At 42.2% G+C, this 27,437-nt stretch overlaps 1 protein-coding gene across 3 annotated transcripts in view; it reads right to left on the reverse strand.

Moving 5' to 3' along the window:
• Window positions 1-447: 447 nt before the first annotated feature.
• The window catches only part of LOC147140333 (tissue factor-like), a 45,718-nt gene continuing 18,728 nt past the window's right edge, over window positions 448-27,437 (reverse strand). For 2 of the 3 annotated variants that reach the window (XM_086044088.1, XM_086044089.1), the window contains 6 exons: window positions 19,560-19,671; window positions 10,489-10,578; window positions 7,587-7,690; window positions 6,375-6,553; window positions 3,347-3,512; window positions 448-3,258 (listed from right to left, as the gene is read on the reverse strand). In XM_086044088.1, coding sequence (XP_085900214.1) covers window positions 3,122-3,258; window positions 3,347-3,512; window positions 6,375-6,553; window positions 7,587-7,690; window positions 10,489-10,578; window positions 19,560-19,671 — 788 coding nt within the window. In that variant the 3' untranslated portion in view covers window positions 448-3,121. Of the gene's footprint in view, window positions 3,259-3,346; window positions 3,513-6,374; window positions 6,554-7,586; window positions 7,691-10,488; window positions 10,579-19,559; window positions 19,672-22,042; window positions 23,833-27,437 lie in introns of those variants that run through there. The other variant, XM_086044090.1, reaches the window with a different exon arrangement.

Below are 27,437 nucleotides of genomic sequence, written 5' to 3' on the forward strand. Positions count from 1 at the left end.
CATCACTTTTAATTTAGAGAGTGAACGGTTAACCACACAGTGGTCAAAAAGAAAAAAAGGTCAAACTAATTTCATTTTGAGGCTGGAATGACTGCAGTTTTTGTGAGCTGTCACCTGCACAAGTCAACAGTCCCTAGATCGCACAACCTAGCCAGCGGTGCAAGCGGAAGCAGTTAATTGAATTAAAATGTGCAATACAATGTTTTACCTTCAAGGGGCGCCAATCCTTATAATAGCTTCCTGAACGTGGAAGACGAAAAGATTCTCTGAGAATACGCGCACCGCTAGATTTGACAGGGGACCCGCTCATTTAAACTTTGCTCCACAGAGTGCGTAATTTCATGAAAGTGTGTAAGTGACCCACTTCAACTTCCTATGGTGTTAGGTTCACCACTGACATGTTTTTGAATTCATTCATGTGCACTGCATTGGAAAAAGAGAAGAAACTTTCGTTTAATGTTGTATTGTATTGGCATACTTTTGGTCAATAAAAGTTAGTTTTATCTAGACATTTCATCAATGAAAATTCAATCATAGTGTTCAATCAATAAGCAACCAAGAAAAGTTTGTTAACGTAATTGTCATTTCACAAAGAGGACGCTAGGTGGCCCTAAGCCCCTCATGGATGGTCACCGATGAGAAAGAGGCTTGAGGAATTAGAAAGAATTACAGTATGAATAAAATGCTTAAAACCTTAAGAACATATGTTACTGAGATTCTTTGAACATATTGGTGAATCTTAAATATTTCATTTCTAACTGTGATCTCTGATGAACATATAACAGCACAATTTCTTACTCTTACTCAATCAACCTAAAATATTTAGGCAGTGCTTCAGAAGTTGTTGTTGGTAGTTAGCACAGAGCATTTAAACTTCAGTTGGTAAACAGATTGTACATATTTTGTGAAATAGAAACTCAAACAGGCTAACAATACTGTACATACTAGAGCCCGAGACATGACACGGGGCTTGGGCAGGGAAGAAGGGGAACTCGGTTGGGGCCACACTATCGAAAGAACACACAGAGAAAATAATAAATTGTGGCCACAAATTAGCTCTAGCTTCGCACTGGATAGTTGGGAAATCAAACACACCTTCTCTATTAACGTAAGGTAGATGTGCAGGATGGGGCAAAAGGCAATGGAATGGGATACTGCGGTTGGTTATAATTTCATTTTAGACTCATGATGAGTTGCAAAGACATTTTGAAAGGCCTGATATTGTAGGCGATTGATGAGAATTGAATAATAAGTCACCAAGAAAAGACGTTTATTGCAGTTTCTAGCTAATGTGCAGTCCATTCGCAAGCCAGAAATTTAAGTTGCTCATGGGAATAATAATAAACCCATAATGTTGGATTTTGTGTGCATATTATACATATTTTGTGGCCACCAAGTTGCATTTTCTGTCCACAATGTAAACATGATTGCCATGGAATGTATAGGGCTCCATGCAATAAGAACGGGAGTAGAATATGTCATACACAAAGAGGACGACCAGCTCCCATTGGTGACAATACAGGTGTGACGCTTACAGTTTTGGAATTGTCTTTCTTGACCCCAAATTAAAACATAATATATGGGTCACTTTTGCACACACACATTGTCGCTACACTGGTCGAGCAAAAAAGTCCACAATTCAGACAGATGTCCAGATTTTCCTCTTGATTTCTCCCTCTTCACCGATAACGTTATAAATTCACGAGACACTGTGAAAACTACAAGTACAAGAGAGGCCCGAATGAGTCACTGAGGCTAATTGTACAACAAACAACACATGGAGTGTCAATAACATGTCCAAAGTATATTGTAATCGAGAAACATAGCATACAAATCTAGAAAATCTTCACGCTTCCTGAACACATTGTATACATCTCTCTGCTGATGTACGGCACGGACTTATATATATGAATGGACTAACAATGCCGCTTATTTGCCATCAGGAGTAGTGAAGCCACCGGCGGCCATCTTATGTTGCCAATCGCTAAACCCCCCTAATTTCAATACATTGATTGTGCCGTTGTCAATTACTTTCTGTCTCGACAGCAAAAATGCCACCATGTACGGCATACAGTTAACAGTACATATAATCAAAAAAAGTCTAGGAGAACTGCTACAAGCACATTTCATCAGTAAGAATGTGATTTTTTAGGTAAGACTGGGAGTTTGCATGTTCTCCTCGTGCCTGCATGGGTTTTCTTCGGGTACTCCGGTTTCCTCCCACATTCCAGAAACATGCATGGTAAGTTGATTGGACTCTCTAAATTGCCCCTAGGTGTGATTGTGAGTGCGGATGTTTGTCTCTGTGTGCCCTGCGATTGGCTGGCAACCAATTCAGGGTGTCCCCCGCCTACTGCCCGAAGACAGCTGGGATAGGCTCCAGCACACCCGCCACCCTTGTGAGGATAAGCGGTATGGATAATGAATGAATTAATGAATATTGTCAGAACCATGAACAATGAAATTAATGTTAAGCCCATCAGGAAAACATTGGCTGTGAAATGTATACCTAAGTTTTGTACAGAGCATAGGTTCACAATTCACGATACTGAGATAATATACTCTGAATGATGGATGCAAACAGTTAGGTCGTTTCTCTGAGAGGCTTATTTACTCGATGCAGGGATCCAAGCCTAAAACACGCACTGATAACAGTGTTTTCAGCAAAAAAAATAACTGAGCTTTTCAGGAACAGTGGCAGCGTAAAATGGCTGCCCTCTGGCTCCAGCTGCGAGGGGATTATCGATAGTCCATTCATGTACAGTATAAGTCCGTGATGTACAGAGCATTCCTGCTTCCATCAGTCTTCCCGCTTCTCTACAACACCCACAGTACAATCTCAGCCGACCAGGGTCATTTCATCATACACCTTCAAAATAAAATGTCTACACATCCAGCCAACTCAAAATATTTAGGAAAACATGTTTTACACCAGTTATTTATATACATCCGTTTCAGTCTCTTTATTTATTGTCCTGTATTTACATTCCTATTTATTGACCTGTTTGGCTAAATGAACTTAAATCTATTTTGTATTCATAAAAATATATTTTTTAAAATACATTATGGTGAAATTGGTCACACTGGTAGTTACACACACATATTCTAATTAATTAAACAATTAAACAACTGTAGATGACTGATATATTTGGGTGGTCCTGTTTCTTCGTCTGCAGCATAAAACTGTCACTGTGATGATGACAATGAGGACTATTACCAGGATAAAAAGTCCACCAACCAAAGCTCCGAGACTCAGCTCTGGAGGCAAAATGAAGATAACAGTTAGACAGAGGGACTGACTTGCAATGCATACGCAAGCAGTTTCCAAGGAGCGCATGTACTGTACCTTGAAAGACATTCTTGTGTCCGGGAGTACACTGCTGGATGCTCCAGGCTCCTTGTTGGTACACTTTCGATCTGGATGGAATGAAAGCTGCCACCATGAAGCAGTAACTCTGACCAACATCCAACCCAGACACTTCTCCTCTATTGGACTTAGATATGATGTCTCTCTATAATGAAAAATGTGAAAATACAGTATTATTAGTAATAATAATAAGTTCAGTCAGGTACTCTTGGTAACAATATTGCTACCATAATAAGCAAAGCTGGGCAGCGACCCTCCGTCCCCTGTTTCCGTCCTGCATATTCAATCAACCCACGTGCCGCGTCAGTCGTAGTCAGCCAACCACCGTCGAGAACGGACTTTACCGATACCGCGTCACATGCAGGTGCCGCACTCCTGACACGCCGTCGAGTAAGGAAACAATAAAAATAAAAGGGTGTGGTGTACCTTGCAGTCCCCCAGACACAATGACATGTCCCATGTTATTTTTATTTCACCGATGACAACGCTGTGCATGTGTGTGTATTAGTTGTTTTTGTTTGATATTTTTTCTTTGTTTGCTGGCGTGTCTGCTCGTGCTGCACTGCGTGTGACGTAAAAATTATGTAACCGACGCCGATTGGCTGTCGCCGGCGAAGGACGGGCCGGGACCACATGGGTTGATTGAATATGCAGGATGGAAACCTGGGACGGAGGGTTGCTGCCCAGCTCTGATAATAAGTAATCTTGTATTCATTCTCTGGAAAAATATGCCTCCTAAGTCACACAAAACTTTGGCATCAACTTAACCCCATGAACAGATAACTTCAATTTGCTTTGTTTTAGTTCTGTTTTTATTAATTTTAGGATGTGCAATATATATATACCGTATCGGCCCGAATATAAGACGGTGTTTTTTGCATTGAAATAAGACTGAAAAAGTGGGGGTAGTCTTATATTCGGGGTCTAGACATTATACCCATTCACGACGCTTGATGGCACCAAATATCATTGAAGTGAATGCTGAACTTGACTCCGCAGACCAAAGCAACCCCTGTCACATGAGAATGACGTGCTATGGGAGGAGCCAGAGGATGGGATTAAGGACAGCGATACTGAGCACAGCGAGGCAGATAATTGTTTATTGTGAGGAGTAATGTTTTGTCATGATAGATCTCAGCTACTCTCAAGTTAAACCAGTTTGCATTATTTTATTGCAATGTTTTTCCTTATTCAGATTTGTTTCAAGACTACAGTTGGTTAGACTTCACTTTGATGGTTAATGCAGTTATTGCAATTTTGTTGTTTGATCACAATAGATTGTGTCATCATGTGTCATCTTCCAAACTGCTTATCCTGTACAGGGTCGCGGGGAGGTGCTGGAGCCTATCCCAGTTGACAATGGGTGAAAGGCGAACCACACCCTGAACTGGTCGCCAGCCCATCGCAGGGGACACACAGACTGAGCGGGAACCGATCCCACGCTGCCCGCACACAACTCAGGCGTGTGTAACACTACACCATCAGTGACCCTCACAATAGATTGGTTTATTTACATTTCAAAAACCAGAAGCCATTAATTTACTAATATGATTGCACTTTAGTTTACATATTTAAATGTTGAGATATTAAGATTTGAATGAGGCAAAATAACATGCCTTTTCTCTCATATATATTTTTATAATTATTTGTTTCAGATGTACTGTAATTATTTTCTGTATAAAAATTAATTTGGTGTTCCAAAAAACTTTTTTCAAACTTAAGTCTTGAAAAAGAGGGGGTCGTCTTATAATCAGGGCCGTCTTATATTTCGGGCCTGTTGCGCAGCCCAGCCCAGCCTCATTACCACGCCAAGCTGAACCTCGTCACCACGCCAAGCCAAGCCTCGTCACCACGCCAAGTCAAGTCAAGCCAACCCTCGTCACCATGCCAAGTCAAGCCAAGGCTCGTCACCACACCAAGCCAAGTCTCGCAAGCCAAGCCTTGTAACCACGCCAAACCAAGCCTCGTCATCACACCAAGCCAAGCCTTGTCACCACGCCAAGCCAAGCCTCGTCACCACACCAAGCCAAGTCTTGCAAGCCTTGCCAAGCCTTGTCACCACACCAAGCCAAGTCTCGCAAGCCAAGCCTTGTAACCACGCCAAACCAAGCCTCGTCATCACACCAAGCCCAGCCTCTTCACAACGCCAAGCATCAGTATCCGGTCACATTTCATTAAAATCCCATAAACTGTTGTCCTGCCTCGCCCTCTCGCATTTGGGTCCTCCTTGTGACAGACATTCCTCATTGTGACAGAATGACCCAACCAACACCGGACTCAGCCAGAGGTGGGCGCCGACGGGCTCCACACCGCCGACCTGCTGTCTACCCCATTTAGCCAGATGACCACCCCCAAACCCTTAATGATGATTATTCATCTTCCTCTATGTCCATTTTCCCCTTGTTGTATACACAGAGAGATTTTTTTTTTAAATGTCATTAAGTATTGTGTAATAAAGTAAACGACAATTCTAAAATGAGTTCCCTTATTTTTTTAAGGCCATAAAACAATACCAAAATAAGGTCCTCTAGCTCATGTGTGATATTGCCAAAGATGAAAACGAAGGACATACTTGCTATAATTGTAGTTAGTTTTATCAACCTAAGATATAGTTTTTGCTTTCTATTTTTTCAAAGAATTTTCATTTTTATTTTATTTCACTCTTATTCCAATATTTGTTTCAGTTTTTCTGTTAGTTTTCCTGAAGTATATTAAGCTTGATCGAAGGTGTATCCCACCTCTTGCCTGAGCAGAGCTAGGATAGGGTTCAGCACACCTGCGACCCCAATGAATGTGTGATATACAAAATGGATGCCTAGATTTTCGACGGTAAAATGTTCTTACAAAAAAATAAGTTTGGGAACCCTTTCCTGAACAGACTGCATTTAACGCAAGATTCAACTATCATGGATTTTCGTTTTCATTGTGCAGTCACCTTAGCTGTAGTTGACTAGTAGTAGTGGCTATTTAATTACATTTCCCTTCCCTTGCTTTTTAATGCCATTACCTTTCCTGTATTTCCAGACTTGTAATAGCTGATCTTGTACTGGAGGTCATTCTTGAGAATGTCTCTGATGGTGAGTTGCCTTCCATATTTATGGAAACTGGTTAGAGGATCTTTGATGGTCACACTCACTTTGCCCTCTTCCACAACCTCGACAGTGAAATTTGCAGCACTGATCTCACCTGAACAGGAGAAAAATAACAGTCATAATCAAAGTTGAAGTGAGAGTTTTGTCTGTCGCAAATGAGCCTCTACGAAGGGGTGTACTGTTACTAAGTATGATTAGAGGCTGTGCGAGCTGGAGAAACACTGGACCTCATCCCCTAATAAATGCACAGAAATGTTAATTTTAAGTTAATTTAAACTACTATAAAAAGGACGATTGATAAAACCTGATATCAAGAGTTGGGTCTCTTTGCATGATTCCTCAGATCACAGTTTTGAAACCAATCCGGGCTTTTAGGGTGATTTTTTTTGTGTCTCATACACTTTAAGGGTGTGTTTGGTAACAATATTTCAAGTTCAATAACCTTCAATATATATGAAGTTGATGTTAGCCTTTAGTCTTGGGAAATAGGCTGTTACTTGTTTAGCACTTTTCTACCTTCGGTACTCAAAGCCCTTCACACTGTTACCTCATTTACCTACTGATAACACAGCAATATCCGTGGATAATAGCTGTTTGCAGTTGGCTCCTGTGCCCCACACAGTGTGCCAATGGTCGAGCCGAGGGCTGATGGCGCCTATTGCATGCCAGACTTAGCTAGTACGAAGTCAATAACATTGAATGAATATGGTGTAGCAAATTTATTTAAAAACAAATTTTGCTTAAAAAAGTTAAAGCATATTATCAGAAAATAAAAATGAGTAAGGGTAATGTTAAAACAAATTATTTAAAAGCATTCAATTTAAAGTGAAAATTGATTTCCTTCATATAAAAAAGTAAATATATATGGACTATGTAATGATGCATGATGTGTTTCTCTGGCTTCTATAATTTATATATTCTCTTATGTATTCTCCAGCTATCTCTCATCTCCATCAAGCAACGTGTGTGTATGTGCATGTACGTGCGTGCACACACACATTTGCGCTGCTGCATGTAGGGGTGTGCGTGTGTGTGTGCGTGTGGGGGGGTGTGTGTGTGCGTGTGTGTGTGGGGGTGTGTGGGGGTGTGTGTACGTGTGTGTGTGTATGGCCAAGAGTAATACTTACTCTGTCCATAAGGGTTGAAGGGTGGTGAATAAGTGTGAGGTAACTCTTCCACCCCATATTCGGTGTTATAGTCGGGTTCTGTTTGGATGTCAGCAGTAAATGTCCTGTCAAATTACAAAAGCATGAATTCCACGTACACAGAGGAACTCCAACATTTTGCAATGTGATTTCCACTGATCCATTAGCAGAAAGGGGAAATCCAGGTTCAGAAAGTAAAAGCCCAGCCGCAGTTTGGCTTTAGACACAGGTGCTTCTACTCAACCAGCAGATAAACAAGCTCAGCCCAAACTGTGGCAGGGTTTTTACTTTCTGGATCTGAATTTCCCCATCTCGGTTCGAAAGTGACTCTGCTGTTTTGTTCTTGCTTTCTTTTAGTGACCATTTTATGTGGAGCAATGCTTACATTTAATGTAAAAAAATGTTGAGTCTATTTCTCTTTTTTTTAAAGGAGGCAGGATGCAAAATATTGTCGAAGAGCTCCTGACTATAATTATAAGCGCCTGAATATAATTATATCAGGCTCCTCTCCCAATTTGCCAACATTAAAAACATGAAAGCTTATGGCAACCAGTTCAGGGTGTACCCCGTCTACTGCCCGAAGTCAACTGGGATAGGCCCCAGCACGCCCGCGACCCTCATAAGGACAAAGCGATCAGATAGGAAAGTGAACAAGTGATCAGAATGGATGGATGGACGGATGTTTGGGCTGGCCCAGATTACTGGCAAATTTTCCATGTTGTACCATGTCATCTCTTCAGAGATTCAGGTTCAGGAAGTACCGTAAAAACCCTGCCACAGTTTGGCTTTAGCCACAGCTGCTTCCATTCCATTTCCAGACTGGGAGAGAGAAGTTATTCCAACTGGGAGTGACAGGGATTTTAAAAAGGGTAGAAACAGAGGAGATCGGTTCATGACTCACCAATGCCTCCTCACTCATTGGGGAGTCTGATCTTTTAACGAAAGGGCTGGGCAGGTTGCAATCTGATGGCCGGCGTTTCCACAATACAAACACAAATTCGACGTCCGTCTTCGTGTCTTCTCTGCCCTTGAGAAGCCAGCATGCCCCAACTTCGGGTGGCGCAACAGTAGCAGTTGGAGGAGGTAATGCAACGTTGGCACTCCACTGTGTGACAGCCATGCGAGTGGGCGGGCCATGATATTGGGATCCGCGCTCTATATCCGCGCTCTCTTCGCCATTCACGGAGGCAACAGTCAAGTCTGATAGCGAGATTGATTAATTGGTCGAGAGAGCGGGAATCATCCCGAGAAGCCAATTCGTCTTTGAGGGAGTCGCTGAGAGCACCCCGGAATATGTCCTGGAGTGCCTCCTCATTAAAGTGACTCTCCGCGGCAAGTGCTCAAAATGCTACAGAGAATTCGGCGATGCTGGGCAGCCCTGACGCAGTGACATGAGGCGCTTGGCAGCTTCTCTCCCACGGACTGGATGGTCAAATATCTTCTTCATTTCATCGGTAAAGGCGGAAAAAGAAGCGCAAGCCGGCGACTGACGGTCCCATTCGGCAGTGGCCCACGACAGCGTTGAATCCCGGGGCTCAATTAGCGTTCGGCTGCTCATACAGCCAAGGGTAGCAGGATGCAATTATTTTCAAACATGCATAAGATAATTTCATACCGCTAATCTTGGCTGTATCATTGTGGAGGTGATAATGGCTTTTTCTCATAGGAGTTCACATTTAATGTCAATAAAATCCCAAATATTGTGCCGATTGCTTGTACATTTTCACCGGTTGAAGTGAAGCTGTGAAGCTGTGCATTTGAAATTCTGAATTTTGGTGGCTATTGGTCACCGTTTTCAGACACTAGGTGACAACAGAACGTGAAAAAACTAGCCAGGAAAAAAATATTGCCATGTTTTTTTCCTTCCGTCAATGACGTTGACAGGCTGAGATGAAAAAAAGCAGGCCATGCCCATAAAAAATGGGAATCATTAAAATGTGCTGAATGTAATAATAAAAAACGCATTGAATCACTACAGTTTACCCGGAGGGTGAATTTTAATGCATTACATAAATTTTACAGACCTATTATATAACTGCCAATGTTCAACTAAATCAAGTGCACTTTATTAAGGGTGGAAAAGGAAAACTGGTTAAGGTTAAACTCGAAGAAAGAGCTTGGTTAATGTGATTACAATTAGGAGAGTAAAACAATGGTGGTTAGGTTAGGTTTGCATTTATATGTAAGAGACAAAATCCCCTAAGTCACATTCTGCAACTCAAGTCGCTTTTATTTCTTTCGCAATTAATGTCTTTTCCCTTTTGCTGACTTTTTCACACATCTGGTTGGGTGTTTTGTTACAATATCAATTAAAAAAAAATTCCAATGCATTTTATAAAAATTGTGGGGTTTTTTTGTTTTCAAAAAACATTGAGCTATGATTTGGGCAATTATGCTTTGCTAATATGCGTATTGTGTGAAGTTATGCAATGATATGCTGCACATCACAACAGGCCCAAAAGGGTGATGAAGCAAATAAAAACTGACACAATATGATTTGCGTCATGATGGCATGAGTCATAGAACCTTAAAGAGGATGAAAACCCTCAATTTGTCTTGACAATAATGTGTTATGTGTACCACCACTAGCCTAAACACTGTATTCTGATTAATATTGAGTTGGAATATGAAGTAAGCAGCAAAATCCACCTGTTTTTACCTCAGCTTGCTAACAACTGAAAATGGCATCATCTTGCGAATCTCAAACGACCAAATTCAGAAAACAGTTGTGTGTTTAGACTAGTGGCATTGCATAAACATATTATTGAAAAGCAGAATTTTGGGTCAACTTCCCCATTAAAACAATACAGCTCAAAATAAAGCTTGAATAATGCTTAAAGAATCCTGTTATTGCAACATAGAGTTCTGTTTATGTGGTACATACGTGTGGAGGGGTTCAAGTTCGTTGGACAGATCACACTCTGTCTCTGCTATTTGGATGCAGTTTGGACTTCTCATCCAGTCACTGTCGTCCCTGATATACATAACACATAACATAGCATCAATTTCCTGTCATGCACGTAATATTTTTTTTTCATTCATTTTAGCAGATGTTTTCAATGTAGGTTGAGGATACCGAATAATCGAAATTATCATGTGGATCAAGTTACAACAGCTTTTGTAGTCAAGGTGAGTCCAAACTCTAAAGTAAATTCAAAATGGCAGACTTCCTCTTAGGTTTAGCATATGACACCATGAGGCTTTTTTGTAGGTCTCTTCCTGTTTCATATACTAGCAAATTTTCGTAGATGTACTTGAAGCGTGCAACCAGGGCCACTTTTTATAAATTTTCTAGGGGGCGGTAGCAAGCCATCTTTTAAACATTGCACTATTGAATAATTAATTATTGATTAATTTACCAGGCCTTCTATGTGTGCAAACTTTCATGAGTTTTCGTGCATGTTTACATTCTCAAAATCAGCATTGTGTTATTGGCAAAGTGGGCGTTACCATGGCAACAGCTTTTTGCGAAAAATCTCAAACTTCGTGTTTAACATCAAAGGCCTAAACACTCTTCCGAGCAAATACGAGGGATATCTGGCTGACCTGCCACGAGAAAAACATGAACGAATAAAACATGTACTTCATTTAGCCAGTAGGTGGCGCTCCCACTACGATGACAAGTTAGTTTCATAGAAAACTGTATGTTTAGGGGTTGAAAAATGCGATCATTTGGTCAGAAAAAAAACAAATTATAATAACTAGAGCTGCAAGCAGCTATAAAGAGCCCTCGCAGCCCTGGCAACGTTGGGGTACTGGCACGTTGGGATGCTCACACATCGGAATTCCATCCATTATCTGTACCACTTATCCTCACAAGGGTCGCGGGGCGTGCTGGAGCCTATCCCAGCTGTCTTTGGGCAGTAGGCGGGGGACACCCTGAATTGGTTGCCAGCCAATCAAGGGCACACAGAGACAAACATCCGGACTCACAATCACACCTAGGGGCAATTTAGAGTGTCCAATCAACTTACCATGCATGTTTTTGGAATGTGGGAGGAAACCGGAGTACCCGGAGAAAACCCACGCAGGCACGGAAGAACATGCAATCTCCACACAGGGAGGCCGGAGCCGGGATCGAACCCACGACCTCTGAACTGTGAGGCGGGCGTGCTAACCAGTCGACCACCGTGCCGCCACATCGGAATTGAATTATCGAAATTATCACGTGGATAAAGTTATAGCAGCTTTTGTAGTCAAGGTGAGTCCAAACTTTAAAGTAAATTCAAAATGGCGGACTTCCTCTTTGGTTTAGCATATGGCACCAAGAGTTTTTTTTGTAGGTCTCTTTCTGTTTTATATACTATCAAATTTTCGTAGATGTAGGTGAACCGTGCAACCGGGGCCACTTTTTATAAATTTTCTAGGGGGCGGTAGCGAGACACCTTTTAAAGATTGCACGATTGAATAATTAATTATTGATTACTTTACCAAGCCTTCTATGTGTGCAAAATTTCATGAGTTTTCGTGGATGTTTACATTATCAAAATCAGCATTGTGTTATTGGCAAACTGGGCGTTACCCTGGCAACAGTTTTTGCAAAAAATCTCAAACTTCGTGTTTTAACATCTTGAAGGCCTAAACACGCTTTCGAGCAAATATGAGGGAGATCTGGCTAACCTGCCAGGAGAGAAACATGAAAGAATAAAACATGTACTTCATTTAGCCAGTAGGTGGTACTCCCACTACGATGAAAAGTTAGTTCGTACATGTCTTCAGGTGTAGACTCTCATCAAATGTGTGAAATTTTGACACGATATTATCATGTTGATCACATTACAGCTGCTTTTAAAGTCAAAAGTCAATGTGACGTCGAATTGTAAAGTAAATTCAAAATGGCGGACTTCCTCTTAGGTTTAGCACATAGCTCCAAGAGACTTTTTTGTAGGTGTTGACCTGGTAGATATACCACCAAATTTTCGTAGATATACGTGAAACATTAACCGGGGCTGATTTTAAAAAAATTATAGGGGGCGCTAGCGAGCCATTTTTTAAAGATTTGCGACGTAAAACAAAAAAAAAAAATGATTTCACCAGGCCTGATGTGTATGCACAGTTTTGTGAGATTTCATACATGTTTAGACAGTCAAAATCAGCGTAGTTTTATTTGCAAACTGCCCGTTGCCATGGTGACAGCTTTTTATGATAAATCACAAATATCGTAGTTTAACATCAGGAAGGTCTACAGAGTCTTCCGAGCAATTCTGAGGTCGACCTGGTTAACCTGCGAGGAGAAAAAGATCAAAGAATAAAACATGTACTTCCTTTAGCCAGTAGGTGGCGCTACCACTACAATGAAAAATAAGTTCGGAGATGTCTTCATGCTTCAACTTTTATCAAATGTTAGTCGGGTTTTAGAAGAAATTATCATGTGGGTCAAGTTCCAGCAGATACTGTAATTAGAGCATATTCATACTTTAAACTTAATTCAAAATGGCCGACTTCCTGTTTGGTTTAGCATATGGCTCCAAGAGACTTTTTTGTAGGTCTTGAACTGTTACATATACCACCAATTTTTTGTAGATCTCGAAGAAACGTACAACCGGGGCTGATTTTTAAACATTTCTAGGGGGTGTTAGCGAGCAATTTTTTACAAATTACACAAAAAAATAAAAAAATATTGATATTTTGGCCAGGCCTGATGTATGTGCAAAGTTTCATGAGATTTCGAGCATGTTCAGACCCTCAAAATGAGTGTTGTTTTTTTTGGCGAAGTGCGCGTTGCCATGGCAACAGCTTTTCACGAAAAATCACAAATTTTGTATTTTAATATTAGGAAGTCCTAATCACTCTTCCGTACAAAGATGAGGTGGACCCGGTTAACCTGCTAGGATAAAAACATCAAAAAAGAAAAACATGTATTTCCTTCAGCCACTAGATGGCGCTACCACTACATTGAAAAATAAGTTCGAAGATGTCTTCAGCCCTTGGCTATCATCAAATAGTAACAATTTCGATAAGTTTGGATGCCCTGGGTCAAGTTAAAACTGTATTTATTGTCATGTTTAATAATCAGGCTTTGCACCACCGTCAAGGCCACGCCCTTCGCCGAAAAGTCACAATATTCGGCGTAGAGTAAGATCAACATCTTGAGGCTTTTCTAACAATTTTTTAGTGGAATTCGTTCAACGGGCTCCGTGCAGTAAATAGAAATGTAAAAAATGACCATTTTTGTCGCCATTAGGTGGCGCTATATGTATATCGGAATATTATTACATAGATGTCTTTAGGTCGCACCTCTTTACATACGGTTGAAATATGTGACTTTTTGGAGCATTTGCAGGGGAGTTATTAAGGTTTTTCTCCTGTATGGCGAAGGAAAAAATGTACACCAAATTTTATGCCTTGGCCCCGTCATATAGTTTATCGAAAACTCACAAAAATGTGTGGGAGGTGTTGCCCCAGGTCTTAAGATGATATATCCGAAGTTTGAAGTCAATCGTATGAATCCTCTGGGACATGGGTGCAAAAGTATGCACCCTGTAAATGTCCAAAAATGGTCCAAAATTGGACATTAAAAAAAATGAATAGCTCACTTCCTCTACATGTTAGACTTTGGCTGTAATGGACTTTTTTGTATGTCTTGAGGGGGCTACACGTGCCTGCCAATTTTCGTAGGCCTAGTTCGAACGGGCTGCAATTCCATTTTGTTTTCCTACTCTCGGTGGCGCTGCAGCGCCATTTCGTTTGCGTCGTTTACGGCAACTTTAAAATATCCAATTTTTCATCAGGCCTGATGAGACTGCAAAGTTTGGTGAGTTTGCGTACATGTTTAGGGGGTCAAAAATGCGATCGAACGCAGAGAAAAAAGAAAAAAAACAACTAAACAAATAATAATAATAATTATAATAATAATAATAATTTCTATAAAAACAATAGGGACCTCGCAGCGGTTGCTGCTCGGGCCCTAATAATAATAATAATTTCTACAAAAACAATAGGGACCAGGTCCACTGATAGTGTAGTGGTACACACGCCTGAGTTGTGTGCGGGCAGCGTGGGATCGATTCCCGCTCAGTGACAGTGTCTATGTGTGCCCTGCGACTGGCTGGCGACCAGTTCGGGGTGTAGTCTGCCTTCGCCCATTGACGGCTGGGATAGGCTCCAGCAACTCCCCGCGACCCTGTATAGGATAAGCGGTTTGGAAGATGACATGACAATAGGGACCTTGCAGCGGTCGGTGCTCGGGCCCTAATAATAATAATAATAATAATCCCTACAGAAACAATAGGGATCTCGCAGCGGTTCGCTGCTCGGGCCCTAATAATAATAATTTCTACAAAAACAATAGGGACCTCGCAGCGGTCGCTGCTCAGGCCCTAATAAACATTAGCGAGATGAGCTGGATTAGCTATCAGGGTACGATCATCCACCTACTTGCAAGCAAATGGTGAATGGACTTTCACTTGTATAGCGCTTTTCTGCCTTCGGTACTCAAAGCGCTCTTAGCACTGTTTCCTCATTCACAGACTGATGTCATGTGGTGTGTCATGTCAAGGTGAAATGATGGTGTAAATCTATATTGGTTAAAGCCCTAGGACCATAGGGAGTAAAATGCCCAATGTGCAATTCCATATTTTAAACGCTCGACATTAATCATTTGACTACTACACACTTCCCAGCTCGGACAATTCTGTTCAAAGTTTATAAGCATATAACCTAGTAAAATAAACATACCAAGTCAATGCCCTTACAATTATTCGTTTGATACCTATGCAAATGCCATCCATCCATTATCTGTACCGCTTATTCTCACAAGGGTCGCGGGGCGTGCTGGAGCCTATCCCAGCTGTCTTTGGGCAGTAGGCGGGGGACACCCTGAACTGGTTGCCAGCCAATCGCAGGGCACACAGAGACAAACATCCGCACTCACAATCACACCTAGGGGCAATTTAGAGAGTCCAATCAACTTACCATGCATGTTTTTGGAATGTGGGAGGAAACCGGAGTACCCGGAGGAAACCCACGCAGGCACGGGGAGAACATGCAAACTCCACACAGGGAGGCCGGAGCCGGGATCGAACCCACGACCTCTGAACTGTGAGGCGGACGTGCTAACCAGTCGACCACCGTGCCGCCCCCTATGCAAATGTTTTTCCCTTATTCCCCTAGTTACCTATGCTAAGTGAGGCAAAAAGGGACCTATATACAAAGAATGATCAAACCAACACAGACTTTTGGGAAGATGATGGAGAAACACCTCACTACCTCATCAAAGCCACTGATAAAAACAACTTTGACGCATGCATGGTTAGCTGAAGAGACAACGCCTAAAACTATGTTTTTCTCAGTAAAAAAAGCTTTAGCACATGCGCAGTTAATGTAAGAGCCTCCCAAAATCAGAGACTAAAAGAGGGAGCCACAAAGGCTCCATGCCTTTTTCTTTCCCCCTGCCGCGGTTACAAGAAGATGCTTTGATGAGGAGACAATTTTGCATTTTTTTTGGGACACTTTTCCAACTCCCAAGCAAGAAGGATTATTTCTCCTCTTTTTTGGACATAACCAAAATACTGCTTCAATAAGGTAACTGAACAGAATTCACTTTATATCACGCGCGTAGGAAATTGGCCAGTCGAGCATTTGAGTTTCTTACTTCCCAATAGTTCCTTATTTTAATCAGGTTTGGGGCTTAAGACTTAAGACTTGATCACTCTTGAGAGCTCACTTAATTTAAGACTACTATTTAGTCATTTTTATTCAATTTTCCAATTATCACTATAATTTCTTGTTTTATCTTTTTATCCAATGTTATACCTGCCTTTAACATTAATTTTTGATTTTACATTTCATCCTATACTATTAAGGAAATCATCATTATTACTTTTATGACTGAATTAAACTCATATCGTGTAATAAAACTTATAATCATCCAATGTTCTTGCTTATTGACTGTATTCTCCTTTTAAGGAATCGATGGCTGATAAGGAATTATTGTTTGATTATTTATATTATTAAATTAAATTTCATAAACTTATCTTAAAACTATTCATGTCATTCTATTGATTTAATTTATTTACACTAGTGTTGGGCCGGCGGCACGGTGGTCGACTGGTTAGCACGTCCGCCTCACAGTTCAGAGGTCGTCGGTTCGATCCCGGCTCCGGCCTCCCTGTGTGGAGTTTGCATGTTCTCCCCGTGCCTGCGTGGGTTTTCTCCGGGCACTCCGGTTTGCTCCCACATCCCAAAAACATGCATGGTAAGTTGATTGGATACTCTAAATTGCCCCTAGGTGTGATTGTGAGTGCGGATGTTTGTCTCTGTGTGCCCTGCGATTGGCTGGCAACCAGTTCAGGGTGTCCCCCGCCTACTGCCCAAAGACAGCTGGGATAGGCTCCAGCACGCCCCGCGACCCTTGTGAGGAGAAGCGGTACAGATAATGGATGGATGGATAGTGTTTGGCCGTTCTCGAACGATTCGTTCAAAAAGAACGAATCTTTTCAGTGAACGTGAGTGAATGGATCACTTCCTGAAGTGATTCGTTCTTTTCTCAGTTCATTTGAGCTCAGCCACGCGCATGTTGTCAATCTTCGCGATTGACCAATCAGCAGCCAACGTCAGATGTAAGATGCCTTCACGAAGGAATCAGTGATGTCATTTCCCGTTCACCAACGATTCGGTGAGTGAACGTGTCGCAGTGGGGATCAGTGATGTGTCGCTGCCATTTCTTGTTCAAGCGAAGGAGAACTCCATCCATGCAATGAGTGAACTGAGTTTTGCTATGAATGATTCGCGATTCGCCAAGGAAGGAACCACTCACCAACACCACTCCTTTCGTGCTCGCGGGGACAAGCTTTCTTTGGCATCTGTTTCTCCAAGCTAACGGCTAATGTTAAGCCCATCCAAGTACCGAGGGCAAGCGCATGAAAACAAATAGGAGCTCTGACAAACTTAGTCCCTCGCCAGATCGTGATGAGGCGCCCCGGTCTGCAGCAGCTGGGGGATGACGTTGTTGTGGAGATGGGACAACTTTATTTGAAAACATTTATTACAATACACATATGTGCACTTAAATATTATTATCCTCTCTGTCTACTGCAATTATAATGTGGTGCAATCATCATAATGTTGGTTTGCCATTAATTTGTACTTTTATTTCAAATCTTGTTTGGTGCTCGAGTGTTTTATTAATTCTTGTTTTTATTTCAGCGCAACAGAACGTTTAACCAGACATATAGTCATCCGCTTCATTTGACAAGCCTGCACTTCGTAACACTCGAAAACAAAAATACACCAGGCGCGTGTTGGCCGTGTGTTATGTCCTCCAAAATAACAAATGTTTATATATGTAGGCATAGTGTCTACTGTGATTATTATTGTTGTTAGTATTTATCACCGTTATTATAACCACAATTATAATGGTTTTAAATATGTTTAAATGTTTTTTTGTGTGTTTTTTTTTTTTTTTTGAAAGTCCGGTGCATTATCACCAAACACGAATATGACTTTTGACTGACATGGTTATAGTACATCAATGCAAACGCATAGGTTTTTGTTAGCAACGATAATCCAAACGCACCAATTATAATAAGTAGAACATCAGGTGTGGACAATTTTATATATGTATAGAGAACAAGAGAGAGAGAGAGAGAGAGAGAGATTTATTTTATTTTATTTTTTTCGGGGAGAAAATCCATAGTAGGGGGCGGGGAATGCGGGGCTGAATGATTCGGTGAACTATTCTTTTGAACGATTCTTTTGAACGATTCTTTTTTACGAACTGATTGTAATGATTCAGTTCACTTAAAAGAACTTTTATGGCCATCACTAATTTACACCACGTAACCTTTGTTGAATGAACGGCTAAGACCTTAATGATAAAAGGTCTCATTACCATCCTATAAAATTAATTAAATAGCTTACTCCGGCTAGATTTAAAACAAATCCGTACGGATTAACATATGTTGAACTTCCTAGGTCAATAACAAATGCAACGATTCAAAATGAGTAGGAAGCTGCCGTAAAAGTATAGTAGTCGTGTTAGTAATCCTTAATTCTGTTACTCATTAAGAATAATTTAATGACTGAGAATCGGATTGGCTATACAAATCTAAAGGCAGTTAGCAACCTAGGCGAATTCCTCTCGACACCGGCTACAAAACTCTCCCGTCCCCTCGCGCATTTGCGTTGGAACGAGCGAGGGTTAAGGGGAAAGTAAGACCCGTTGAATGGCGTAGTCGGTCAGGATTTTTCCCGATAATCCTGCGGGTAAATGGAATCTGACATGACGCAGCGTCAAAAGGAACTGGGAGTTCAGTATTTTGCTCAAGGACACTTCGACATGGTCAAATGGCCGTGGATCCAACCCCCAACCTCTGGGTTGGGAGATGGCCACTCTACCACTGAGGCTTGCTGCCCCAAATCAGTTTCTTCTTCAGCCATGTCAAGGACTGTCAGTGTGCCCCTCGTGCACTCCATTTAACGGAAATAAGACGAGCCAATCTAGGTGGCGGGGAATTAAGTCTGTTGTGTTCACACCCACAAGAGCGCAAACAAACCTTTTTTTCAAATGCTGCAAGATACAGCAAGAAACCTGCCTCCTCACAGCAGAGCAGAGCCCTATCTCTCTTGGCTGGCTTGGGAATGCTTCGCGATCCCCCTAGAAGAGCTGGACGAATTGACTGGGGAGAGGGAAGTCTGGGCTTTCCCACTTAGGTTGCTACCCCTGCAACCTGACCACGCATATGAGCAAGATGGATGGACGGACACAAAGATGGACGGACACAGATTAAAACCCTAATCCATATTAAAATGTCAATTTCTATGCAATAATATAAAAACATGGCAATGCAATCAATTCCAGAAGTGCATTAGTGCTTTTGTGCCTCTGTTCATGTGCGTGTGTGTGCATGCGTGCGGGGGTGGGTGTGTGTGTATGGGTGTGTGTGTGTGTGTGTGCGTGTGCCTGCATGTGTGACATACCTGTGAGTCTACATATGTCTGTGTGTGCTGACTCACCAAGAGTACTGGACAGTGAACGTGTAGTTTGATGGCGTTGCAGTCCACATGAGCAGAGTTTTAAAATCCAGAGATACCCAACGTACATTCTCTGCTTTGGGCGCATCTCCATCTATGATATGACAAACTCAGCATTAGATTCACACATTGGCCAAACGTTGCTGGCACATTCCCATTAAAGAGAGTTATTTAGAAAACGCAATAGTCACGGAAATTACTTGAAACTTGAAACAAAATGACTAATACATAATTTATGTAGATAGATCAACTATCAGTGTGTTCATAATCATTCCTATAATTTAATAATAATGCTCGGCAGCAGCTCAAATCCGGCACGGGCCTTCCTTTGTGGAATTTGCATGTTCTTTCCGTGCCTGCATGCTTTTTCTCCGGGTACTCCGGTTTCCTTCTACATTTCAAAAACATGCATGGTAGGTTGATTGGACAATCTAAATTGCCCCTAGGTGTGATTGTGAGTGTGACTGTTTGTTTGTCTCTGTGTGCTCTGCGATTGGCTGGCAACCAATTCAGGGTGTCCCCCGCCTACTACCCGCACGCCCGCGACCCTTGTGAGGATAAGTGGTAAAGATAATGGATGGATGGAGAATAATAATGCAGCTTTTAATTGGATCCCGATAACTGCTGGACGGGCAGAAATACTTTATCATATGACATGATAGCAAAGTTTTGGATAAACGGAGTTAAGGAGAATTTTATTAATGAATGTGTTGATATTAATAAGATACCACAAAATTTTAGTAAAACAAAGTGAAAAACAGGAAATTCCCAAAAAATGTTAAAATTAAGATTGGTGCTGTTGAAATCCAAAGAGGTAACATGAAAACATATGTGCAATAGATAAATGAATTTGGAAAATTCCTATCAACTATACAATGACAATTTAACAAGTGACGTTTTCCCTATGTTACGAGACTGAGGGCCGGACTAAATGCGTCTCCTTGAAATGCGGCAAGGCTTCCGAGGTCCTTAAAGGTGCATAAAGCTCCAAGTGAGGGAGGAGTGGTAGTTTGAAGTTGGTAGTCGGAAACAGTTCCAAGTCATGGGCAGACCAGCCTTTAGGTGATAACTAGTTTTTTTCTGGCTGGACAAAACGGCGGAGAGACGAACAGCAGGAGGGCTCTCTCTCTCTCTCTCTCTCTCTCTCTCTCTCTCTCTCTCTCTCTCTCTCTCACTCTCTCTATGTATATATATGTATATACATATACATATAGATACTTGAGTAAAATCTTGGAATTAATGTGGGAAAAAAACTTAAAGTATATTTCGATTCAAAGACTGTTCTAATAGCTTTCTTTGATCCTTGAATACGATTATTTTCCTGTAAAATACAACAGTTGAACGATACACCAAAGATGTACTATACTATGAACTAATATGGTATTTAAATTTGACTGTGCAAAATATGCAAATTATTTGGATTCCTCCAATGAGCCGTCAAGCAACTTTTTTAAGTAAAACTACGTAAAAGTCATGGCTCCATTGGTATTTTGTGGGTGTGATTGGATGGACCACTGCCTTGGACGAGTGGAGAAACTGGAAGAATTGTAAAAGGATGCCAAAAATAGTGAAAGGAAGCATACAGTATACTTATGCAAACGTTGATATGAGGTAGTGAAATTTGTGCTGAGTCATAGTTAAGTGAAATGGCGGACCATCTTAAAATGGTGGCAGACAATGCTCGATGAAAAAAAAAAAGCACAGAGGCCCTGATTGGCCCTCCGTCCCTATGTTTGTTTCTCTCCAAACCAACCGTCTCCCAAACCCCAGTTTGTCTCTTTTCCTGACCGCCACCCAGTTGCCATTTCACTGTGTCTCCCTGTTCCCCTTCAGCTGATAAAAAGGGACGCTTGTTTGGTCTACAACTTTTGTTTTCTTTTCTTGCTGATCACTTTCAGTATGTTATTGTTAAGTTGACTCTTCATATTGTGTTGCATGAAGTTACATTTTCAGGGTTCCATTGGCATGAATAAATAAATAAAAATAAATCAATCAATAAAGGAGTTTATGTTCCCCATAAGCAATCCATGAGCCTTGCTCGGCTCACGTGTGACCTGGAAGGACTTTTCAGTATAACATAAGCACTTCCCACTCAAATCTCCTGATAATACCTGCTCAACTTTAATTCATTATTTTGATAGAAAAATTCATCCAGTTGAGTCCACTCAACTTACCATGCATGTTTTTGGAATGTGGGAGGAAACCGGAATACCCGGAGAAAACCCACGCTGGCACGGGGAGAACATGCAAACTCCACACAGGGAGGCCGGGATCGAACCCACAACCTCTGAACTGTGAGGCGGACGTGCTAACCAGTCGACCACCGTGCCGCAAGTTGAAGTCTATCAACGATTTATCCAGCAGAGAGCAAAGGAAAGTCAGAAGAGCATGGAGGAAAAGACAAGACCACCGGATGTCTCTAAAAAAACAGAGAGCGATGGAGATGTTTTGCCGGGTTTCCTCACCACATAGCACCTCTAGTGAAGGTGGTCAGATACCAGCGCCGAAGTTGAATCGAGCCCCCGAAAAAGTGACAGATCCATGTCCAAACTGCCCTGCTGTGCTTGCATCACTGTGCAAGAAACAATCTTTGAATAGGTTTTATACATTTTTTCAGCAATCTGCAAACTTATCACTTTAAAAAGAAAAAAAAATATTTATTTTCCTTTTCTATTGTTTTTTTATGCTTTTAAAGCGGAGTCTAACTTGAGAGATGCACCTTTCCTGTACAGGTCACAGCATTTCATGTTTTAGTACTTTGCAAATGTTAATTGCAAAAAATATAATTGCAATGTCACGTGAGGAGCGGGATTTGGGCCCAATAGCAGAGGTGACACGGAAGTTGAAAAGTAAAAGTGTTTATCAACGAAAATACAAAGTAACCACAGAGACCAGGACTGGAGGAATTCTGACTGGGAGAAAACTTGCATCCTGACTGGAAGAAAGTTAGACGTAGGTGTCACTGAATAACTCAAGCTAATAAACTGTCAAACATCAGGCCTGTATGTCATAATAAAAAAACAAAGCATAAAAGGACCATAGCAACTGATAAAGGCACAACCAGTTAAAACATGTAATGCTTATAGTAATCTGTTCTTTGCAATCAAGGAAGCTATCTGTTAAGATAAGCTTTCCTTCTTCCTTTCCATTATGTACTTTTATGCTTGTTAAGCACAGTCTGCCTGGGGAATTTTTTGTTTTGTAAAATGTATGAGACAAAAATGTTTGTCAATCCAAACAAATTTTCATATGGAAGGTAGAGTGACCAGATCCAAACTCACCAGATGTGGGACAGGGAGTATGCTTGTGGGGGACAATGTGGGACGCAGCTGGCACTCGCGACGGACACCAAAAATGCATATGGCACAGCTTGTCAACTGTTCAGTAACATATAATATAATAAACTTTAACAAAATAACAATTATAGATCTACAAATAAAAACACAGAACACAGAATTGCAGTTGAAATTATCTGCAGTTACAAAAATACAACAGAAACTGCTAGTAAAAAGGTCAATCTCTGAGACATTAATATCGAGGGGCGGAGCCAGAATGTGCCTAATTAGTCAGTCTCATGATATCTTGAGGTAGATGCACTTTAACAATAGTCACACTCACACAATAGATCCTTGTCAAATCTCAAGTCAACATATGAAGTGCAGTAACAATTTACTACAGTAACGAAGTCCAAATCAAACAAAACAAATCCTAACATACACAGGCTACTACAACTACTGCAATTCACATTATTTTCAAATTAAAAAGCCACAGCATAAAATGAAAATAAAACAAGAAGAATATCAAAAATAGTCAGGAGATAACAATACTGTAAGTACAATAAATTCAGTTGTAAACAAACATGTCCACCATAGCAGCACTTCCGGAAGCAAGGAAAGCACTGATGAAACACTTTAGGTTATGTCCATCACAACTAAAGTCTTTCAGTTTTCTCCATAACAGCAACAGCAGCCGCAAAGTTCACAGAAAGCTTTATCTGACTTTATCTGGCTTCACCCACGGACAATGAGTCCCCAGACCTTGTTGTAACTGTATTTCATTTTCTTTGCAGTCTTCTTACTTTCCTTAAGAGTCCTCCATTTTCATTAAATCATCACAAATTTCTGGAACGCGTCACTAGAATGCTTGTTTTTTGTACGTGTATCTTTAAAAACAACTACAGTATTGCCTGCTTGTGCGCCCGGCTGTTTGATTGACAGCATACCCCTGCCTCTCACAGTCACAGTCACACCAGCCCGAACACCATACACCAAACAACCCCACACCCCTCGAACACACAGCCCGAGACCCGCCCCCATAATAGCCTCCACCGTGTGTTGTATGCTCTCCTCACACAGGCGTTTAATAAAAAGCAAGATTTTAGACGCACGTTTGAAAATTGGTGCCTGCCGATCAGACATGCGGGACAGCGAGTCAATTTGCGCGACGCATCAAAAATCATTAAAATGCGGGACAGTCCCGCGGAAATCGGGACTTATGGTCACCCTGATAAAAGGTGAAATCACAGTTTTTCAATGATGAAGTGTCCAATCAGATGGACAGGTGACCAGTCCCTGCTTTTGCCCTACGTCGGCTTCGATCAACTCCAAACCCCTGCGACCCTGAGTACAGCACAAAGCAGTAGAAAAAGGATAAATTAATGTTTCATTGGTTGTAATGCCTGTTAAAAGTTAAAATATAGCAAAACTAGTTAAGTGATTACATTGCTACCCTCACACAAAGTATTGCTAAATCAGCAGCAAAGTATGGTCACTACCAGAATTCTGCAGTCACTACCGAAAAAACAGATGTATTAACAAAAATAAAATGTATTGAATTATCAACCAACAATTCATGATAACGATTGTTTAAGGGTATGTTTGTTTTATTTAATGATGACTTTTGAAGTCAATATGATCAACTTTCTACATTTTACAATAAACATTTTTTGTCAAGATGGCGTACGGTGTGCGCCAGTGTGTTCGGCGACCCTCCTCACAATTCGGCTCATTTTACTGGTTTTGGCGATTGGTGCCTCATACACGGACTCTCTGCTGGTGTATGATCGACAAACTTTGTTGGACTTGTGGTGTGGCGTTGGAGATTCGGCCTGCTGACATCGTGGCAGACCTTTTCCGCGTCCACACGACGGAAGCGGCGGCGCCGCAGCAAACATGGTGGCCAGCTGCCGAGGCTGAAGAGGGAGCCGGTGCATGCGTCATCCCCTGCTCGCTCCCGGACACATGGATGTACTCCACTGTGGCGCGCTCGGGACCCCTTTGGCTCCTGCTTGATCGCTATCATCGGATACGCCGAGGAGTTTCGGCTGTGCTGCCGACCTGCACGCTTCATCGGACGCGAGGTGGATCGCCAGCTTCTCAAGGAGCTTCCCAGGGCTTGCCGATCGTAGGTTACGCGCACCTGCTGCTGCTCCCACAAGGATAGCGTTGTTGAACGCCCGGTTGTTGACGAACAAATCGTTTATCCTGAGGGAGCTATTTCTTTCCAATGACTTGGATTGCCTCTGCCTGACGGAGACTTGGACTGGCGCCGGTGAGTGCAGTGAGTTGCTCGAACTATTACCGCCTGCATATTCATACTCGGACACTCCGAGAACTTCAGGTTGTGGTAATAACGGCGACTGTTTTTAAAAACTATTTTAAATGTAAACAGTGTATTTTCGTCACATCGTTCAGCAACTTTGAGGGCACTTTCTTTTGAAGTTACCAGTGCCGTCCCTGTGCTCTGCGCTGTCATTGTCTTGTTTTGGCTCAGTCTCCGTAGGCTGGGGCAGTGGGGAGCGTGTCCGACATTGCCGCACCTGTGGTGCGTTATCAATGAAGGACTTTAAAAGGACTGCCACCGTGACAAATCTGTCTGATTATTCATCCTTCACCCGCTGCACACCTTGCTACAAAGAGAAAATATTTTTTGGACCTCCTAGCTTTGGTATTTTGGTTAGTTTGATTTGTGTGTATTTTCGTGCATAGCTTCCTTGGTTCATTTTTGCTGACAGGTTTTTGTTTATTGCTGATTGGCTTTTTTCCTTGTCCTGCGTTTAAAAGGTGATTTTGTATTTCCTAGTTTTCCTCGCAGTTTAGCGAGTGTCATTTGTTGTTTTCATGGCAGTTTTTCGCCAGCGATTTCTGTTGTACTTTTTTCGGTAGACATTCTAAGTGTAAATACATTTTTATTAAATGCATTCTTGAGTTCTCTCTTTCTACGTTTGTGGAATCCACCCTGTTCCAGTCATCATTGGAACGTGACAGAATAATCCGACCATGGATCCCGGAGACGCAGAGAAATTTAAGAAAGCGCTGGCCATTCATGATAGGTCAGCAGGAAACCTCGCAAGCCAAGCTCCATGGCACCGTTTCCATGCTTCTACAACGGTTCGATGAAATGGGCTTGTGGCTGGAGCAGATGGCTCCTAGTGGGGCACCACATGTGGTGACGAGTACTACAGCGGAAGGGGCGCAACCACCCCTTGTCCGTGAACCAAATTTACCTCACCCATCAATTTATGGGGGGGAACTTGGACTGTGCGCTCAGTTTATTCACAAGTGTTCATTAATTTTCGACCAACAACATTCCACCTACTCCGCGATAGTACGAGAATAGCTTTTACAATGAGTCTCTTGACTGGCCAGGCTGCCTCTTGGGCAATGGCTGTGAGCAGCGCTCGACCATAGCTCCGGTCTTCCTACACAAACTTTATTGATGAATTCTGTCTCGTTTTCCACCACCCTGTCCAGGGTAGAGAGGTAGGGTGACAATTATTAGACTGCACGCAGGGAAGCCAATCAGTAGCCGACTATATCATTTCTTTCCGCATTCTTGTGACAGAAAGTGGATTCGATTATTGTGCTTTGCTTTGTCGCGATCTTTGCTCCGCCGTGAAAGATGAGATAGTGATACATGACAACACCGGCAACCTAGAGGAACTCATCACTCTGGCCATACGATTAGATAATCGTATGACAGAGAGACGCTGTGAACGTGAATGGGAGAACAGTCAGATGACTGCAACGACCCTCTAGTCCAGTAGGGGGCTCCAGGGTCACTCCAACCCGGGGTCCTCCACCCCAGACGGGCAGGCCTCTCCCTAAGGCACGCCACATTGGGACATGAACCAATGCAACTCGGAGGGGGATGACTGCTACCGAAGGAGAGACGATGGCGGTTCCAAACCGGGGCGTGCCTCTACTGCGGATAATTAGGTCATCGAGTATTGAACTGTCCTGCCAGACCGGACCGTCGCACACGATCCCACATCGAATCCAGAAATAGCACGTCGACACATCCTCCCGGCAACACCGGAATGAACGAACACTGTGAGTGCGTTCCAACTCAGAAGGAACCGAGTGAACTTTTGAACAGTACTAAAAAACTGGGTAGGATGGAACTTTCGGGGGAGGTGGCAGGATATAGTCAGACTGTTACAATCACAGCCTCATTGATTCCGCAGCGGATGACTGTTTTGTTGACCCATGTATTGTGGAAGCGTTAGGTTGTCCGATAGAAGAGCTGAATGAAGCGCGAAGGGTCAATGATCTCAACGAGCGTCCCCTGGCCCCTGTTACGCATATCACCGGTGCTGTGGACCTTAAACTCTCAAGAAACCATTGGGAACAAAGACAATTTTTAGTCATGCCTTCGCAGGCGGCACAAACCCGATGCTCTCTCACGTCTCCATGAGCTGGCAGAAGATGCCACCAAGACCGAAGCCATTCTTCCTGAACACTGTATAGTTGGAGCTTAGCAGTGGGAAATTGAGAAGAAGGTGGAGAAGGCCCAAGAAAATGACCAGATTCCAAGGGGGTGTCCAGTGGGAAAAAGTGTTCGTTCCGGCGAATTTACGCA

Source organism: Filicampus tigris, chromosome 10 (genome assembly GCF_054856515.1).
Source record: "Filicampus tigris isolate MCC_2025a chromosome 10, RoL_Ftig_1.0, whole genome shotgun sequence".
In the NCBI taxonomy this organism is placed as follows: Eukaryota; Metazoa; Chordata; class Actinopteri; order Syngnathiformes; family Syngnathidae; genus Filicampus; species Filicampus tigris.